The sequence below is a fragment of the Cryptomeria japonica genome, chromosome 5, assembly GCF_030272615.1.
Source record: "Cryptomeria japonica chromosome 5, Sugi_1.0, whole genome shotgun sequence".
NCBI classification, from domain to species: Eukaryota; Viridiplantae; Streptophyta; class Pinopsida; order Cupressales; family Cupressaceae; genus Cryptomeria; species Cryptomeria japonica.
Window position 1 is genome coordinate 246,608,859 of NC_081409.1, and position 18,628 is coordinate 246,627,486.

Genomic DNA, 18,628 nt, shown 5'->3' on the forward strand with positions numbered 1-18,628 from the left:
ATCACTTATAATATGCAGATTTGCTTCTTGTAATCACCATTTGGATTTCATTAAATTGCTACCACTGTTACTCCATCGTTCTGCCTCCATTTCAGAGTCATTCTTCCTAGTTCATTTTCACACCTTAAGTGGCTTTAAGTTCTGGTTTTCTGGTAGTCTTGGTGTTGGTTCCAATAATTTTGCTGAGGCTATGGTGGATGGCCACTCGCCAAGCATTTTACCAATATTTTTTTGAATTCTGATGCTAAAATCTTGGTTTATCATCTCAAAATGATATCCTCCTCTCACTTTCAGCAGTGGTAGTTGAATGAATGAAGGATATCAACATCCTCATTTGTGGTTTCAATGCTGTTAAGTGGAACCATACTAGAAAGAAAGAAAATTACGTTGCTGATTTTTTGGCTAAATCAGCTTCTAAATGGAACGAAATCAAGGTTGATATTGGAAATAATCAGGATTGCCTTCCACTGGACTTGAGCAGAGACCTTAATGTTCTTGTAAATACTGACTGCAATGCCTCTAGGGATTCTTGATTCTTGCTAGTGTGCTGATATGCTTGTTCTTGTGCTTTTCCAGTTTTTTAAGATAAAGGCAAACATTACTTCCGATACTCAAAGCATGTACACCATTAAAGGAACAAGTGCTTATACCTTGTCTGTGGAGTTTGGAGGTTTCAGGTTTCCTTGTCTTGTTCATTGTCTATTTTCAGTCCAGCTGGATTTTCTGGAACTGATGTGCCATTAGTCTTTTTAAGACCAACATACGGCATACCTGTTTTGTATTTTGTTGTTGTTTTAATACTTTTTTTGCCTTTTTAAAAAAAAAGAGCTGTCTTTCAAGATATTTGAGCATTTTAAAGTATCACAATCAAAACATAACACCTCGATATCCCAGTTTCTCATATGTTGGAAAGACATTCTTCTTGAATGATCAAGTCTCATTGGATGTTCCACTCATCATGGATCTGAAACAGGGTTTTTTAACTCTTTTGCAGAATAAGCTCAGATATTCACTATATATGTTGGGGCTATTTTAAGGCATTAGAACAAATTACTTTAAGGCTTTAAGCTTTAATTTATCTCTTCTGCCACGCTCTTACATGCATTATGTCATTTTGATAATTAGCTGCTTTTAGAAACTTTACTTACTGATTTTCTGAACTCTTAATATGGAATCTTTGTACACACCTTCTGTTGATGGTAAAATAACACCTCATTTTAATGGTTAGGAATTTCAATTTTCATTCTTACAAACTTCTGAGAGTTTTTAAGTTTGAGCTTTGCTTACAGGAATAGTTATTTATCCAAATACATTTGAGATTCTTAGATTTCTGTTTTTCTGGATATCACTTTTTTCAGTCTTTTTTCATAGTAAAGGATGTTTTTGTCTTCTTCTATGTTCCACCGAGTTTCCTGATGCAGGGAAGGGGGGATGGGTGTCAAGGATGGGGGGCCTAAGTTTGGGGACGGCAAGGGGTGGTGGGGGAGTGGTGCTGAATTACATATAGCACTTGAAAAATTAGTCATAAGATGTATAACTATATAAGGAATAAGTAAACACATTACAATGATTGCATTGAACTTTGAACACTGAGTTATAAGTAGAAAGATTGTGTTGGAGTATGTTAAAAGGATCTAACCCTAAAGACAGTAAAATCTCTAATTACCCCTATCGTTTCAGCTCAAAGTATGGAAATAATAAGCACAAATCTATTTCAATTTTATCGTTGTGGAAAACACCTTTAGATGTGTAATGACTACCCTTGATGATCTTTTTTTTTTCACAAGCATATGAAGTTTGAACCATGCAAACTGAAACAATGCTATCTCTTCTATTCAAGTACTGATAATGATTAAGCCGATTCAAAGTCTGGTACAGGGCAGCACATTGAAAAGACACTTTCTAGATTGCCCAAAGTGCATGAAACTAGCACCCAATAGAAAACAATAAAAGAAAATACCTTGAAAAGAGAGCTGAAATGATCACAGCATATAGGGAACACATTTAAATTACTGTATACAACAATGCAGATCTGACACAACTAGAAATATGCTGCAGGTCTGGAACATCACTATTGTAGGTCCAAACAACCCCTTAAAGCTCCTAAAACTCACTCTATGCAACCATGTTCGACCCTAAACAATGGCAAACAGTCTGAGATAGACTCAACGATACCAAACAACCATAAAAAATTGCAAATTAGTTTGCAAGTCCCCTCCAAGGTCAAGGGATTTCAGGGAGTCTTGGGGACATCCCAGCATGTCCTTATGGCATTTCGCAAAATGAAACGTCTCAGAGATGTTCCCTATCAGAGGAAACGTCTCAGAAACGGCTGAGGGTGTGTGGTAGTGGTGGAGGGATGGCTGAGGGACGTTCCTAGAGTTTCCGAGTCTCAGGGATGGCCCCGTCTTGGAAACACGTGGTTTTTCCAGGGGGATGCAGCTGTGTGGAACACTGGACTTTTCTTTACATTATCAATGTTGTGTGTAATTTCAGGATTCTATTTAGGATATACAAGTAGGATGTTTTCATCTGTAGGGTATAGGCTGTTAGTTCTAATCATAGGTGAAAAACTCGGCAAGGCCTGAAAATTCGACTTGGCAAAAACTCGACAACTTAAAAAATTGCTTAAATTTCATTACAAATGCATTTATTTTGCAAAACTCAATGAGATGCATCCAATGAGTCAATAAATGAGTACATAAATAAATAAGCTGACTCTTGTTATATTTGATTGATTTAAATGCAAATTGGGTACAAAATGGCATCCTCTTGTGGAATGCTGATGGCTGATAATTTGAAACAAAATGAAAATAGCAAATTGTTTTTGTAAAACTAAAAGTAAATGCTACATCAAAACATTTTACATCTTCCTCCTCCCAGCTCTAGTGAAAACTAGGGGAGAGGTAGGACTAGAGGGACTAGGAGTTCGCTATGGCTTTTCCACCTCGCTTGTCATGACAGGCTGTGGCTCCGTCTCCATCCTAGATGTAGATGCTGGTGGCATTGGCAATGATGGCAAGCTGCACAAGGTGTTAGATGTGAGCAAAACCCAATGAGAGATGTTTTTTTGTCGTGTTGGGGTCTCTTTTTTTTATGCAGCCGAGTTTTTGTGAAAACTTGCCAAAAACTTGGCAAGTTTTTTTGGCGAGTTTTTAGTGGAAAAATTCACAGAGCAAAATATTTCGCGAGTTTTTAAAAATTCGCCGAGCTCTTTGTGATTATTTCAACTATTGTTCCAATATTTGCCTTGTAAATACAAGAACAAGGGGTATGTACAGTTTATTCTTCAAATGGTCAGAATCTCTAATTGTTCCTCATCTTAATAGAAGCACATAATTCTTTCTCAAGGGAGTTCTATTATTTGGCTTCACTTCCTCCGAACTTTTACTTGAATTTATGCACCAGCTTGACTTTTATTTGCTTTATTTATGTATTTCCTTTTTTTGAGAATATCCCCATTACATGATGATTAATATCTCCCACAAGGGTGCTTTCAATATTTCCTAACGTGAAGCTAGGAATTACTAGGAATGCTATAGTTTATGATCCTACTTTTTCTTAATATCAAACTGAAGTTCTCTAGCTTCCTAGACACCCTACTTAGTTTGAATTTGAAGCAAAATATGAGAAAAGCAAACCACGTGGAAGGAATGCCCAACAGTTCCTAATTTGTGAACAACATCTTGAATTAGAAGATTGTTAATTCTTTGTAGGATGGGCAATTTCTTCCTTTCGTTTGTCAATTTGCTTTTATATTGATAGACATTTTCTTCTGTTCATGGATAAGTATCTCAAGCTTGATTAACTCTTATTCAGCTTAAACAACCAACAAGTCCATGAAAATGCTTCGATATCAGATCCAACCTTTTGTCAAAACAATTGTCTCAGTCATCTGGTAGCTATTTCAGTGGTGTAATATCTCTGAACTTCTTAAAACCCTCCCAAGGTATTTCATTTCTCTGTTGCTGAAATGATATACACCTAGGCTGAGGAATCATTTCAAATGAGGTTGTAAATATTAAAGCTCATGATCACCTAGTAGGCATTTTAGGCATTTGATATCTTAACAAATCAGAAGATATTAAGGTAATACAACCACATTCGCCTTTCATTTGCCAAGCCTTACTGCTCTAGCTATTGATTTTTTTGGATTCAAGCTCTGTAGATATTTTTATGTCTAACATTTCGGATCAAACAATATGATCCATCATCAGGGAATGAGAGCATAAAGAGAAGTGAGAGTTTTAGCAGATCCAGGTGCCTAAATAGATGGAGGGAGTACAGCCAATAAGGCTAATTGACACAAGAACCAAGGCACACTATGTGAGAAAGAGGAGGAAGAACTAGGGAGGAGGAAGAAAAAGTTAAGGGGAGAGGAGAAGTCAAAGGGGTCAAACAATTACTAACATAAGAATAAAAAGGTAGAAATGTATTAACAAAAATAAAGAATAAGATAAAAATATGAATTAAAAAAAAAAAAACCAAAAAATGAATTTGATTTAAGAAAAAAGTAGTAAAAATTGGAAATAGTCCAATACTATAGATTAAGGAAAAATGCTAGAAGTAATAAAGAAATAATAGTAAAAATTGGAAATAGTCCAATCCTATAGATTAATAAAAAATGCTAGAATCAATAAAGAAATTAGACATAAAAAGATATAATAAGAAATAAAATAAAAGTTGTTAATATTATAATAGTGAAGATGATATAAAATAAAAATAATAAAGATCAATCATAAAAAAATAAAGGAAAAGAAAATGATGATGATAAAAAATGTAAAGATGTAAAGAATACTAATGTAATAATATTTTTTGATCATTAAAGGCAGAGCCGAGTTTTTATATTAATTATGGATAATTACAGTATTAACATAGCTAATTGATGAAAGATCAAAAAACTTATTGAATGCTTCTGAAACCATTCTCAGCACTTTCGAGAAAAAGGGTTTCCAGGCAAATAGAAAACCATATGCATCATTATCTATCATTCCAAAATCTAACAAGTTTATGTCATCGAGGATCATATAATCTTTAGAAAGTTTGAATAGCTGATTCTCAATTGCCAAATTAACAGAGATTTTAACCATGCTTATGTAGCCAAAAAATTAACTATTACTAGAGTCTAGCTATAAGCAACGAAATGTCTTAAAAACATAACCAAATTAAGAAACCTAGCTTTCAATTTCATCCAAGGGCTTGGTTGGAGAAGAAGAATTTCTCGATCTCCCACGACCTCTACCCGGAGGACGGCCACAGCCACGACAAGACCCACGACAACCCCTTCTAGCACCACCCCGACAACCCTGTTCGACCTGGAGATCCTCATCTTCGGTTTTCAGAGGCAGGATTCCATTTAATCTTACAAATTGAATGAGTTCTTCCTCTCTACCCTGGTCTTCTGGATTTTCCCCTAAGAACCGCCACTTGAGATATCTGAGACCTACTCCAGCAAAAACCGTATGTTTGTCCAGGTCCTTGCCTTTTAGGTCTAACAGGAAGGGGTAATACTTTATGAGCTTGCCATGGGCATTGAACAGGATCCTATCGCTTGGCCGAGGGGCCCCTGATTCATGAAGCACCTTGTTAAGAATTTCTTGGAATTTTTGAAGGATATCGTCTGGAAATAGCTTCTTGGTGAGGCTTCATACGGCTTGCTTGGCTAATTTTAGGTCCATCAAAGAAGCAACGAACCTGGATGATATACTTGTATTGTCTCGAGGATACTCTTCCCTGTTCAAGTGCCCACTACCTAGAATCATTTTAACCGCCAAGATAATCGGAGACTCCGTGTGGAGAAGGAGGCGCTTCAGTCTCAAATCTGTAATTCTTCTGAACGATACTTGATGCGTCGAAGCCGAGAGAGAAATGGGGGTGTCTGCTCCAAAGCAAGAAGTGGGCCTTGGATAAACACTCATAATAAACCCAAATGGATCCTCCGTCGACATGGTTGGCAATTGCAGAGGATTCAGACAAGAGAAGGATTGAAGCAGATTGATCTTTGGAATGATTCTGGTAGGATAGGAATGATAACGACTTGCAGAATACGCCAAGGATAGATTGTTGGGCGTGCTCTTTAATGCCTAATTATGAGTAGTTGCTTTGCATTAAATTCGCCAGCGAAGGTGGCGGAGTATATTTGTCCTGGACAGGCCAAATCTCCCTAGCTCAGATAAGATGACTAGCCTACGGACAACGCACTCCTTGAGTCTAAAATGACGGCGCTTGCCAGCTGGATCTCGAGAAGCGGAGAAAAGGAAAGGCTTAATTTGAGAATGCATTTAGATGATGCCACTGGGTCTGGGCCTGCTGTTTTGCCGAGGAAAAGTGAAATTTGAATTCAAAAAAAGAGAAATTAGGAAGCAATCTTTACTATTTTTTCTCACTTCTCTAAAATTCGTCTCTTGCACTCAATAGACTCAAGGGGCATATTCTTGCTAATTTAACCTGATTTGCTAGACCAAGCTACCGAGCTCCCTGATCCCATCAATGAATGAAGGTTCCCTGTGTGGCTGATTTTGAGAGGGCGTTTGCCACTGAATTTGCTTCTCTATAGATATGTTTAGTTTCATAATGCTCTATTGTAGCCAAATTTTCTGTTATATTATCTAGAATTGCATGTAGCCTCCAATTTGGGTTTTTTTTCCTCTTGATTGCATTTATTGCTATCTCTGAGTCTCCCTCCACTGTGATGTTTCTTAAACCATGCTTGATGCAATCCATCAGTCCTAGTTGTAATGCTTTGAATACTGCTATGTTGTTAATGTCAGGTGGAATCGACTTTGCCATTTTCCCTATGATTGAACTTGAGTGATCTCTGATTACATATCCTATGCCTGAGGGGCTTGGGTTGCCTCTAGAGGCACCATCAAAATTTAATTTTAGCCAACCGAGCTTTGGAGGGGTCCAGGTAGCATCCTTTCTAGAGTTGGTTTTTTGCCCATAAGATGAAGGGATCCTGATTCCTTGCCAATTTTTTCTGATGCTTTCATCCCATTAAGAGAGAATTTTGGGCAATTCCAAAGAGAAAGCTATTTTGTTGTTTACCGTGTCCACAATTGCCGATTCAATTGAGTTTAGGATTGATTCTAGCCTTCTAGCTTTGTCTTCAAATAGTCTGAGGATTGATTCTAGCCTTCTGGCTTTGTCTTCAAATAGTCTGTGGTTCCTCTCTTTCCAAATTTCCCAGACTCAAGGTGCTTTCCTTAACTGGGAGAGGCCAGCTTTAAAACAAGGATTTAATGTCATTCGGCAGGGCTGTGATCCACCCCAGTTTAGCACAGAGCCAGCGCCAACATTTGGAAACAAAGGGGCAATTCAGTAGGAGGTGATCCACTGTCTCTGCCTGAGCTTTACACATAATGCAACTAGATGGTCCTTCATACCCCATTTTAGTAAACTTTCTGTAGTTAGGATTTTATTTTGATAGGCTAGCCATGCGAAAATCCCTGCTTTTGGAATGATCTTGGAGCTCCAAAACAACTTAATCGACATGTCCTACTTTTCCTGATCCAAATTACTGACTAGAACTCTGTAGCCATCTTTAGAGTTATACTGAACTGTTTTGGAGGATGCCCAAATTAAGGTTTCTACTCCTCTTCTAGGATTGATATTTCGTGCTTTTAGCTGTTCTAAGAGTTGATCTAGATCTTCCCCTGGGATTGGCAGTTCTTCCATTGATTTCCACCTCCAACTTTGGATATTCGAAGTGCTATCCTCTACCATAGAGTCTCTAACTCGAACACCCCAATGTTGTTTAAACCAGTGCTTTGTTATTGGAATATTGAGGGAGTTTGCAACAGATGGATAACCACCCCAAGAGTCCTGCCAGAAAAGACTAGATGATACATCATGAATATCCCATGTGATTGATTTTGAAACCAATTTTCTGCAGGAGATGATAAAGTTCCAGGTTTTAGATCCCTTGAGAAAATTGCCTGTTCTTAGTAGATTGAGAGGATCCTGATTTGGTAAATACTTAGTTGCCAGCATTCTGACCCATGTGGTATTAGGATTATTTATGAACTTCTAGACTAGTTTGGCCCCTAGGGCTTTGTTTTTCAATTTAAGATCCTTGATGCCTAAGCCCTCCATTGTCCTGGGTTTGATTATTTTATCCCAAGCAATTAAGGCAATTCTGTGCTTTTCCTTAGTGTTTTTCCAAAAGAAATTTCTCATCTTAATTATAAAGGAGTTAGCACTAGCTGTTAGGGATAAGATGGATAATAGATAAATAGGTAGGGCCGAAACCATTGCTTGAATCATCACTAGCCTTCCAGCCCAAGAGAGTCACTTTCCCTTCCAAGAGTTTGAGTTATGTTCCACTTTTAACTTTAAGGGATCCCAAAATTTAGTATTCCTTAGACCTCGGTCTATTGGGATGCCCAAATGTATGCATGGGAGAAATCCTTCTCTGCAATCTAGGATTCTAAGGATCTTGGCTTGTAGTAGATTTGAGGTGGAGAAAAAATAAACTTTGGTTTTATCCTTATTTCTTATTTGGCCTGAGGCCTTTCCATAAGATTCTAATAGTTGGTTTAGGTGAGTTGCTTCCTTAACTTTTGCTGCCCCCAAGAGGAGATTATCATCTGTAAACTGTTGATGAGTAACTGCAAAATTTTTGGTTCCTTTGATTCCCTCTAGTAGGTTATTAGTATGACTTGTTTTGACTGCCCTTCCCAAAGCTTCCCCCATTATAATATAGAGGAAAGGAGATATAGGATCTCCTTGTCTGATTCCCCTAGAGGAAGAAAATAAGCCTGCTTGCTTTCCATTTATCAGAATTGAAAATTTAGGTGTTGAGATGCATTCAAACACCCAGTTGATCCACTGTTTGGCAAAGCCAAAGGCTTACATGATTTTGCAGAGAAAATGTCAATCTACACTATCATAAGCTTTTGATATGTCTAATTTTATTATCATACTTGGTCTGTTTGTACTTTGAAGGGTGTGGATTGCTTCGTGCGCTACTATTACCCCATCAAGAATTGAGCGGCTTGGGACAAACCCTGTCTTTTTTTCTGATATAATGCTTTCCATGAGGGGCTTCATTCTATTCGTCATGAATTTTGAGAGGATTTTGCAAACTGTATTGCATAGGGAAATGGGTCTGAAATTGCCTAGATTTGTTGCTTTCTCCTTCTTTGGAATGAGCGCCATAAACATATTATTAACTTCTTTGAGAATTCTCCCTGATCTTCTTGAGCATTCTAGAGCTTCTGTAAGTTCCTGACCCAATATATGCTAGCACTTCTTGAAGAAATCAGCAGGGAAGCCATTTGGGCCAGGAGCCTTACCAGAGGGAAGTTGATTAAGGGCTTAAAATACTTCCTCCAACTTGATTCTCTCATTTAGTTTCTGGTTCTGCTCATCTGTTATGATCTTAGGGATCGCTTCCAGAAACTTTTTTTGTTCAGGCAATTGAGATCCTTCTGTGTTATTTAAGAGATTGAAATAAAAGGTGGTGATCTCTTTCTTTATCTCACCAGGGTCCTCTGTGATTTGGTTTTGCTTTGTCTCCAATTTTGATATCCAACTCTTGCTCATTCTGAGCTTTGTTACATTATGGAAAAACTTGGTATTTTATCCCCCATTCTGAGCCAGTTCTCTCTAGACTTTTGTTTCCAATAAATTTTTTCTTTTGAAAGAATATCCTCATACTCCAAAAGGAGGTTCTTTCCTTGATGAAAGGATTCTTGATCCATTCCCACCGAAATGATGTTGTCATTTAGAGCTGCCAATCTCTCTTCTAGTGATCTTTTTGATGAAAAAATGTTTTTGAAGTGCTGGGAATTCCATTGGAGCAATTTTTGCTTTACTAATTTTAGCTTTGCAATAAAGCAAAAGAGTTTTGATCCTTCAAATAATTCTTCCTTCCACCAATTCCTTTATCAAAGTTAGAAAGTTTGGATCTTTCATCCACATATTCTCGAACTCGAATGGGGGTCTGGAAATTTCCTGATTGCCTTGCAGAGAAAGAAAATGGGATAGTGATTTGATCCTGAGCATGGGAGAACGACATAGGAGAAAGTAAAGGGAAAGAACCTGAAGTCACCCTACCAGAAGAATCTATCTATTTTTTCTGCAATATTGCTGAAATCTTTCCTTCTGTTTGTCTATGTAAAGGTATCCCTTGAATCTATTTCGAATAGTCCATTCCTTTCAATCCAATCGTTGAAATCCTGTTGGGATCCACCTAATCGGGTGATGCCTCCCCTTTTGTTAGAAGCATTCCTGATGGCATTGAAGTCCCCCCCTATGAAGAGCTGTTTCTCGGTCAAAAGGGATAAGACTCCATCTAAAGAGGACCATAAGAGACGCTTTTTGTGTGAGGACACTGGGCCATAAGTGTTTATAACAAAAAAGGAAGTGTTTGACTGAAGGTGAGTAATTTTGGCAAAAGCCAATTTCTGTTAGAAGTGATACCCTCAACTTTTACTTGGGAAGGCTTCCAGATTATCATTAAGCCTCCAGAGGCCCCTTTTGAGGCCACTGTCAATTGCAGTGATGCCTGAAACAAGGGACTAATTCCACTTTCAAATGAGACTGCTTACTTACACTCCAATTTAGTTTCTTGCAAGAGGATGATGTCTGCATTGACCAAAAGAATCCTTCTTTTGATCACCCTCTGTTTGTTAGGGGCATTGAGACCCCTAACATTCCATGATAGGATTTTCTTTGTTGTTCAGGAAGGGGATTTCCCTTCCCTACTTTCCAGAGATCTGGTAGTTTTGATTGATTCTCCGTAGCCCCATCTTGGGTTCTAGCTTCAATGAGGGATTTGCAACCCTTCTTAGGAGGGGAAGATCCAAAGTCTGGTTTCTCCAATCCCTCTTGATTCTGATGCAGCCCTAGTTTCCCTTTTTCCTTAATCTGTGAGTACAGTACTGGTAGAGGAGTATCTAAGATTGAGTTTGAGTCTTCATCCTCTATCATAAAATCCTGAAGAAATTTCTGGGCATTCTAATCCATAGACAAATCTAGACCTTGAGGCACTAAAGGCGGTGACAATAGAAATGGGTAAGAGATTTCCGCTGAAAGATTAAAATATTGGTTTGTTGGGGGTGGATCCGAAGAAGGGGAGATCTCTCCTTCAGATAGGTGTGGCTCATATTCCTCCTCCAGATCAGCTTTAAGGTCCTTTTCAATAACATCCTCTTCCTGTAGGACTTTAGCAAGATGCATAGGTTTACTTTTACTAGATTTTATTAGCTGACGAGTTCCCCTTAGTCTCTTTCGCCTTAGACTATTCTTCCTTTTTGAAACCTTAGTAGGAGGTTGGGAGAATATATTGAACGCTCCTCTGCTCAGAGAGAGAGTTTTCTTTTGACCAAACAAACTCCTAACAACCTTTTGAGATTGGATCTTGACAATCAGGGATAAAATGAGAGGAGGACAACTTAAAGGAGATGGCAGAGAGATATGAGATACCTGACCTGGATTAGATTGATTCAGCTTGCCTGGCTTCTCTCTTGAAAGCCGATTTATTCTAGGAGTATGAAGGAACTGTGAGTCTGGAGGAGCTCTTGAGACAGGTGGAGAAGCTAAAGCTCTATCTTGAGGGCTGCCGAGTAGCATACTTGCTTGCCTGGGCTGCATCCAAAGCAGGTGGTTCTGATAGGTTTTCCATTCCCTTGACCATCTTCTGAAAATCTTGACCAGCAGTGTTTGGCTTTGGAGGCGGTTGAGGTAGGTTGAGAGCTCCCATAGAAGCTACCAATGAGCAATTTTTAACTATTTGGTTTTGGAGAATACATTTGCCATGAATTTCCTTTCCCATTCTCATCACTTTCTGACTCCATCTACCCATTTCTGAAATGATTTCTAATTCGCTATAAAAGCCTTTCTTAAGGTCAATCTCCACATAAATGTTAGCTACATCCCCTTTGAGGCCATTCAGGAAATCCGCGTCAATCCCCACTAAGGATCCTAAAGCGTCGCCAATCTTCAACACAGCGTCCGGACACCAAAACTCAGATGGGAGGCGAGGCCTACTAATGAAAGCCACACTGGAGTTTTCTCAAATCTATGATGCACTAGATCAAAGCCTGGTTTCCAGTCTAGAAAATGAAAGGTCGAGCCTTGAAAAAACAATGGACTGTCTTTCGTGATTGCTTTCTTCAAAGACGAGTCAACGCATTCTAGGAAGAAAAAATCATTTTGAAGTTGTCTGGCTGAAATCAAACCTGGAAAGGAAGACTTCCACCAGTCGATTATTTCTTAGTTATTCCTGCCACTACCGCACCACTGCGCAAAGAAAGCATTTTCTTTGAATCGAGCAATCGTAGGATTCAAAGAATCTGAAGGTAGAACAAACAATTTGCTTCCCATGGACTTCCTATTCCATTTTTTATCCTTGCGTTCAAAGTTAGGAGTTGGTCACGAGGGGAAAGGTTTTTTGAAACCCAAGGCCCTCAAACTGTTGTAGGACAAAGTGGATGCGGCTATAGGGCGTGAGCTTGCAAATTTTGGTGTTGAGGGTGCTAGTTATATGATAGGGTTTGCTTGGGAGGAACAAATCTTTGTTCCCTAGATGAAATAGGGATACTATTTGGGCCTGTTGCTACTTTCTTAGCCCAAGAATGCAAGCTTTGGTGCTTCAAAGCATCGTTAAACCAATGTTTTTGATTACTAGCTTGCTGAGCAATGCTAGATCGACGAGGAAAGACTGTTCTTTCTAGTGTGAGGCTTGCCTGAAGACCCAACCAAGAATGACTTTGATAGTTCTGGTTCTTATGAAGCCGTTGAAATTTGTGATTCTTCTGGTAGCTCGAGGGTTTCCGGAAATCTGTCCGGGTGTTCTCCCTCCTAAAGAGGCCCTGGTTAGAGTATTGATTTTAGAACCGCACTGATTTCTGGAAGCTCTGATTTCTTTGGGTTCTCTGATCTCTCGAGGGAAAATCCCAAGGTCTTGAGGAATAACCTCGAAGATTCTATTTGCTCTGAAACTTCTCCATTATACCACACCCGTTAATACTAATGTAATAATTATTACAAATATTAAAGAGGTTAAATTAAAAAAGAAAAAGCAAGAAAAATAGAAAGAAAGGAACAAAAAGATAAAAGATTAGAATTGAAATTAATTAAAGAAAGGACACAAGATGATATAATAATAATTAATAAAAAGACAAGAAAAAGAGGCCCATAAAGTAAAATAAAAGGATATATAGAAAAAGATTATGGTTAATAAGATAAAGATAAAAAAGGTAATTTAGTAAAGACAAGATAATTTCGGAAATTAAAAAGAAAAGGAATCAAAAAGATAAAAGAGAAACAAAAAATCTACTAAAGAAAAGACACAAAAATAAATATTGATAAATAATATTAAAGTAAGAAAAACAAAATGGAATATGAAGAATATTAAGGAAGAAATAAATAAAAGACAGAAATTATTATTAATAATAGTGATATATATAAATAAAAGGAGTTAGAATATTATTTTATTAATGATATAAAAATGTTGCTAATAACAAAAGGTAAATAAAATTTAAAATATAAAAATGACAAGAAACGATAAGAAAATAATAAAGAAATGAAGTGAGATAAAAGATAAATTGAAATAATTGTAATTATAAAGAATAAAGAGGTAAAATAATAAAAGATAAAAAAGAATGGAAAATTGAAAGAAAAAGAAACGAAAAGATAAAGGACTTAGTTCATAAAAATTATTAACAAAACGATGCAAAATGAAATAAAAATAATATAAGAAGAGCATCAAATAATAAAGAAGAAATGAAGAAATAAAATAGAGACCAAAGAATTAATATAATAATAATGAAATTAAGAATAAACAGGAAGTATTGAAAATAATGTAATAGAAATGTGGCTAAAAATGAAAGGAAAATATAATAGTAATAAGAAATGAAAATAAAAATGGAAGGAAAGGAAAAGAATAAAAGAAATAAAAATAGAAAGACAAGCAATAAAGATGAAAAATGAAGGAAGACACAAAATGAATAAAGATGAACAAGGATTAGTAAGACGGATAAATAAATAAAAGAAAGGGGGAAGGGATAGAGAAGCTAAGAAGAGAGGGAGCGAGGAAGAGGAAACTTAGGGAGCGAAGAGGGAAGAGGATGAGAATTTTTAAGGTGATTTAAACTCCTACCGCCATCTCTATTAAGATTGGAGGGGTAATTATGTATTTTGATGGCTTCAATGAGCTTTCTTTTGAAGAAGTTGTCTTCTTTAGCTAAGACGTGGGTGCCTTATAATGGGATGCGATGCTCGGTCTTATAAGAGTGCTCAGCAAGGGCAGGTTTTAGAATTTGCTCATGTCTAATAACTGCACAATGCATTTTGATTCTGGTGCTAATGGAATGGCCAGTCTCATTTTTAATGCTTTGGAACCTCCACTCTGAATTTATGGTGTCTGACTATGGTTTGTTCCCAAATATGAATTTGAGTGCTTTTAAATTCCCTCTCTTTGCTTTCAGTTTTACTCGGTACATTGCAGATGATCTCTTAAATATTTTTTTTGTTTGCAGTGATTCGAAAGGGAACATTTGAGAAGTTTGACTATGGACTCTGGGGCAATATCAAGCACTATGGAAGCTTTACACCAATACCTTATGATCTATCTCGTATCCCTAAATCATTTCCTTTGTGGATGGCATATGGAGGAAATGATGCTTTGGCAGATATAGTGGATTTTAACCGCACGCTCTCTGAGTTGAAATGTGACCCAGAGTTGGTCTATTTGGAGTCCTATGGTCATCTTGATTTTATTTACAGTGTACAGGCCAAAGAAGATTTGTATGACAGCATGGTAAAGTTCTTTAGATCCCAGTCAAGCACTTCATACACATAATCTGAACACAAAGGAACAAAGATTCAGTCTACACACATATCCCTAAACGATATTGCAAGGAAGATTGGAGGCAGATAAATTGTCTCATTGAATACCAGAATAACTTTGTAGCATAAATTCATTGGAGTATTTATTGTATATAAATATGCTAATTGTATGTATATGAACTTAAGGACTGTTTCCGAGTGGTAAATAAATTGTAATTGTAGATTGGAAGACAGGAAACAAATGCTTGATATGTACCATGCGTTATTCCATTTCTCTTCAGATTTCCATAGCAACATACATAGATTAATTCAGCTTTGACATGCTGAGTGTTCCATTTGGGTTTAAAGAATGTAATCTTGAACTTAATAATCTAATGATCACTTGTATCTGCTTATGTTTGACTAAAATTTTCGTCATATTAATCTAGCCTTAATGCAGAACAATAATACCAATGTAAATTAAACCTCTATGAATGTGTACTAATAGCATTTGATAATACAGTTAGACAACAACATTATGAATGGGCATAGTGTATATGCCCTAGACTTGATTCTTGACATCTATTGCATGTTAATGAATAATATGAAATGTACAACTTAAAACTGAAACAATTTGTTGGTGTCAAGTGGTAATCCACTGGCATTTACAGTGTAGAATTGTGATCAAAACAACATCCAATTCAGGTGAAAATCTGTGTTCAAATTTCTGGGTGACCGCCACATCCAATTTTCGTTACTTTGGATGAATTTGGCGGAAGAAATTAAGCCCTCGGTCTTGGCATCTAAGTGGAAGGATTCCCTGTAAAGAGAATTTGTCAAGCAAAAATAAATTAACATTAAAATGTACGATGTAAATATTTGTATGAATGTTGTAGCCCTTGTCCAACTTTTAAACCTCAGCTTGTCAAATCAAGAGACAGCCATATTTTGCTTGTTCCTTGAAAATATAACCCATGAAATTCCATTAGCTTTGACATACCCTGTAAGATGGTGTACGTAGAAGTTCTATTAGCTCAACACATCCTAGAAGATGCTGCAGCTGGAAATTCTTAGCTTGAAGTAAAACTCTTAAAGCATTGTGATTAGCAACTCGTAGTTAGAACACCAGAGTAGAGCTCCTTTAAATGCAAAATAATAAAAATATAAAATTAGTGGTTACTCGTAACAGTCCATTTCAATTTGTAACATGAAATGGAAACATGGGGTGAGAGGAATCGAAGCTTTCATCTCATTGTTCAAAGATATCTAAAATTTTCAAAGTGTAATTTCTGGATTCGATTGTGTGTAAGATTTTTGCATCAACGTAAAAATATCATGGAGTGTGATCCGAAACGTTGATGCAAAAATCTTACACAATTGAATCCAGAAACTACACTCTGAACATGATAGATTGTGGAAATCTCTTAAAATTGATTAAAATTTTCAATCTCTATCGAATTCTGCGAAGAACATTTGAAATAAAGATTCTTCACAACATTCACAACACTCACCTTTGGCATCCTAGATATGAATTGAGTACCTCGTGCTGAATGTTTGCTCTGCTAAAGTTTGTTTTTCTTTCTTCTTATGATAGGTGTTTGAGGCATTGTTCTTTTATTGATGTTTCACAATTTAGTGAATCCACAAGTATTCAATTCGCTAAACACCATTTTGTCTTGGTCGTATGTTTCTCTTTATCAATTTTAAAGCTTTTAATAATTTGTTTTTTAGTAGAGAAATGGTTTCATACTTTGTTACCTTTTAGAAATCTTGTTGGAGGTACCTCCAAATACTATGACAAACAAAATCTCTGATAGGTTTCTTTTTCTGTTTGCAACTTAAAGGGTTATTATCCCAGCCAAAATTATTAGCTACAAAGCTCTATCAATTCATAATTTAGAAGATTAGATTGTTAATGGAATTAAAAATATGACCTATAAAGTTACATCATTTGGTGTACCATAGTGAACATAGATTTTTTTTTCTTTTTTCGACATTTAGTATCAATGACTTCATATATAGTGTTTGCTTATAGGTCTTTTTGTTAATTAATTTACTAATGCATATATTCTATAGTGAGGTGTCCAAGTAAAGCAAAACACCATTTTTTATTTATTTCAAGGAATAAGGTCATTTTTATAACAAGTTGGTGCTTATTCAATATTAAAAAATTAAAAAAGAAATCGGTGTATAATGATTTAAATTGATTGGTTGATGGCTCTAGTTGTAATGTTCACACACTCAAAACCTTATCTACTTCATTCATACACAATGGTCATGTTAAAAGAAAAAGATATTAGAGAAACCATAAGACTATCCCTTTTTAGTCAATTCTAACAATTTGCGAACCCCCATGTTCTTTTCAGCTACCATGGATTCACTTGGCATCTCCCAACAACAATTTGATACATTATCATTTCATTTTTCCCATAATTGAGTCTTTTCTTGATCCTTCACTAATTCCTTCCTATGACGCACTAATTGTAACCCTCTTGCTAACTCTAGTTCTATGCATCTTGTGAACAATTCATTTCAAAAGCCTAATTTGAAAGGAAATTGTAGGCAAAATATACAATTGCACATAACTCTTAATGCAAAATAAATATTCAATATCCACAATTTGTAGAAAATTAGCAAAGCATGCTCACAAGACAACACTAAATGTACCTTAAAACACTTTTGGGAAAAATTTAACCTTTAAAAGCATTCACATCATTCAATGTGTGAAGCAAACATAAAACATTATTAAGAGGATTCAAACTATCATTTAAGCTCTATATCATGTTTGATTGTAAACCTTTGATTGAGCTAAACGCTTGCATAAAAGATGAAAAATTATATGAAGTCCTCCACCAACAAGTCTCTTATTGCACGTAGTGTGGAAGGAGAGAGTATGTAAGGTCCTCAATTTGATAACATAATATTGCATTGCAACCTTGAGAGATGGAGGATCAATAGCTAGGCTTGATTTGGAAGATCAATGGAGGAGATTGTTAAGAGGTTTGTAGCCATGAGAAGCCTCCAAGTGACACCTTGTAGTTGGTGCACAAGAGAAGTTCTATGATCCAAGGTATTTGGATTGTGGAGATCTTTTTGGAGAAAGATGAAGGGTGGGGATAAAAAATGACTTTTAGAAATCCAAAAAGTTAATTTTTAGAGTCTTGTGAAGGGTTTGGATTTTCTACATTGAATGGAGGGGCAAGATTTGGTGAGAGGATTTCATGGAGACTTGTGTAGCATGGGGCATGTAAAAATCTTTTTTTGAACATGAACAATTTTGAATTTTAGCCAAATTTGCCTTGATCAATCATGATTTATATTGTGCAAATGACTACCCAGATAAAAAAATGATTTCAATCAACTAATAATTTGAGGTAAAAAAGAGAAATTAAATAAAATATCTCTATTTATTTAATTATTGAAATAGAATGCATTTATTTAGGGTTGAACATTAGGAAATAGTTGATCAATTAAATATTTTATCCTGATTTATTTCATAAATGTTAGAGTAAGAGACATTAATTAACTAAATAATTAAAGTTATTATGCCAAGAAGCGTCTTCTACAACCACAACAAGGATTGAATGAATTCATATACATAAAAAAATAAAAAAATAAAAAAATAAGCAATTACAAATGCATGGAATTGGAAGCAAAAAAGGGAGGGTATACAAAGAGTCAGGTTAGTGCTTATATCACATCAAGAATGCTCCATTAATACTCAGGTTGATTGTCGTTGCAAGACTTAGGATGTAGAGGAGAGTTGGGTGCATTGGTGAACAAATCTAGCTACGCATAGGTGGTCTGTCATCTCCCCACAATCTCATCATTTATTCCTTGTAAGCAGTTTATT

At 36.3% G+C, this 18,628-nt stretch overlaps 1 protein-coding gene across 2 annotated transcripts in view; it reads left to right on the forward strand.

Annotated features, from left to right (window-relative positions):
- Positions 1-15,070, forward strand: part of LOC131064419 (triacylglycerol lipase 1) — a 97,911-nt gene extending 82,841 nt beyond the window's left edge. For both annotated transcript variants that reach the window (XM_059221386.1, XM_059221385.1), the window contains exon 10: positions 14,487-15,070. In XM_059221386.1, the coding sequence (XP_059077369.1) occupies positions 14,487-14,809 (323 nt within the window). In that variant the 3' untranslated portion in view covers positions 14,810-15,070. The remainder of the gene's footprint in view (positions 1-14,486) is intronic.
- Positions 15,071-18,628: the final 3,558 nt, after the last annotated feature.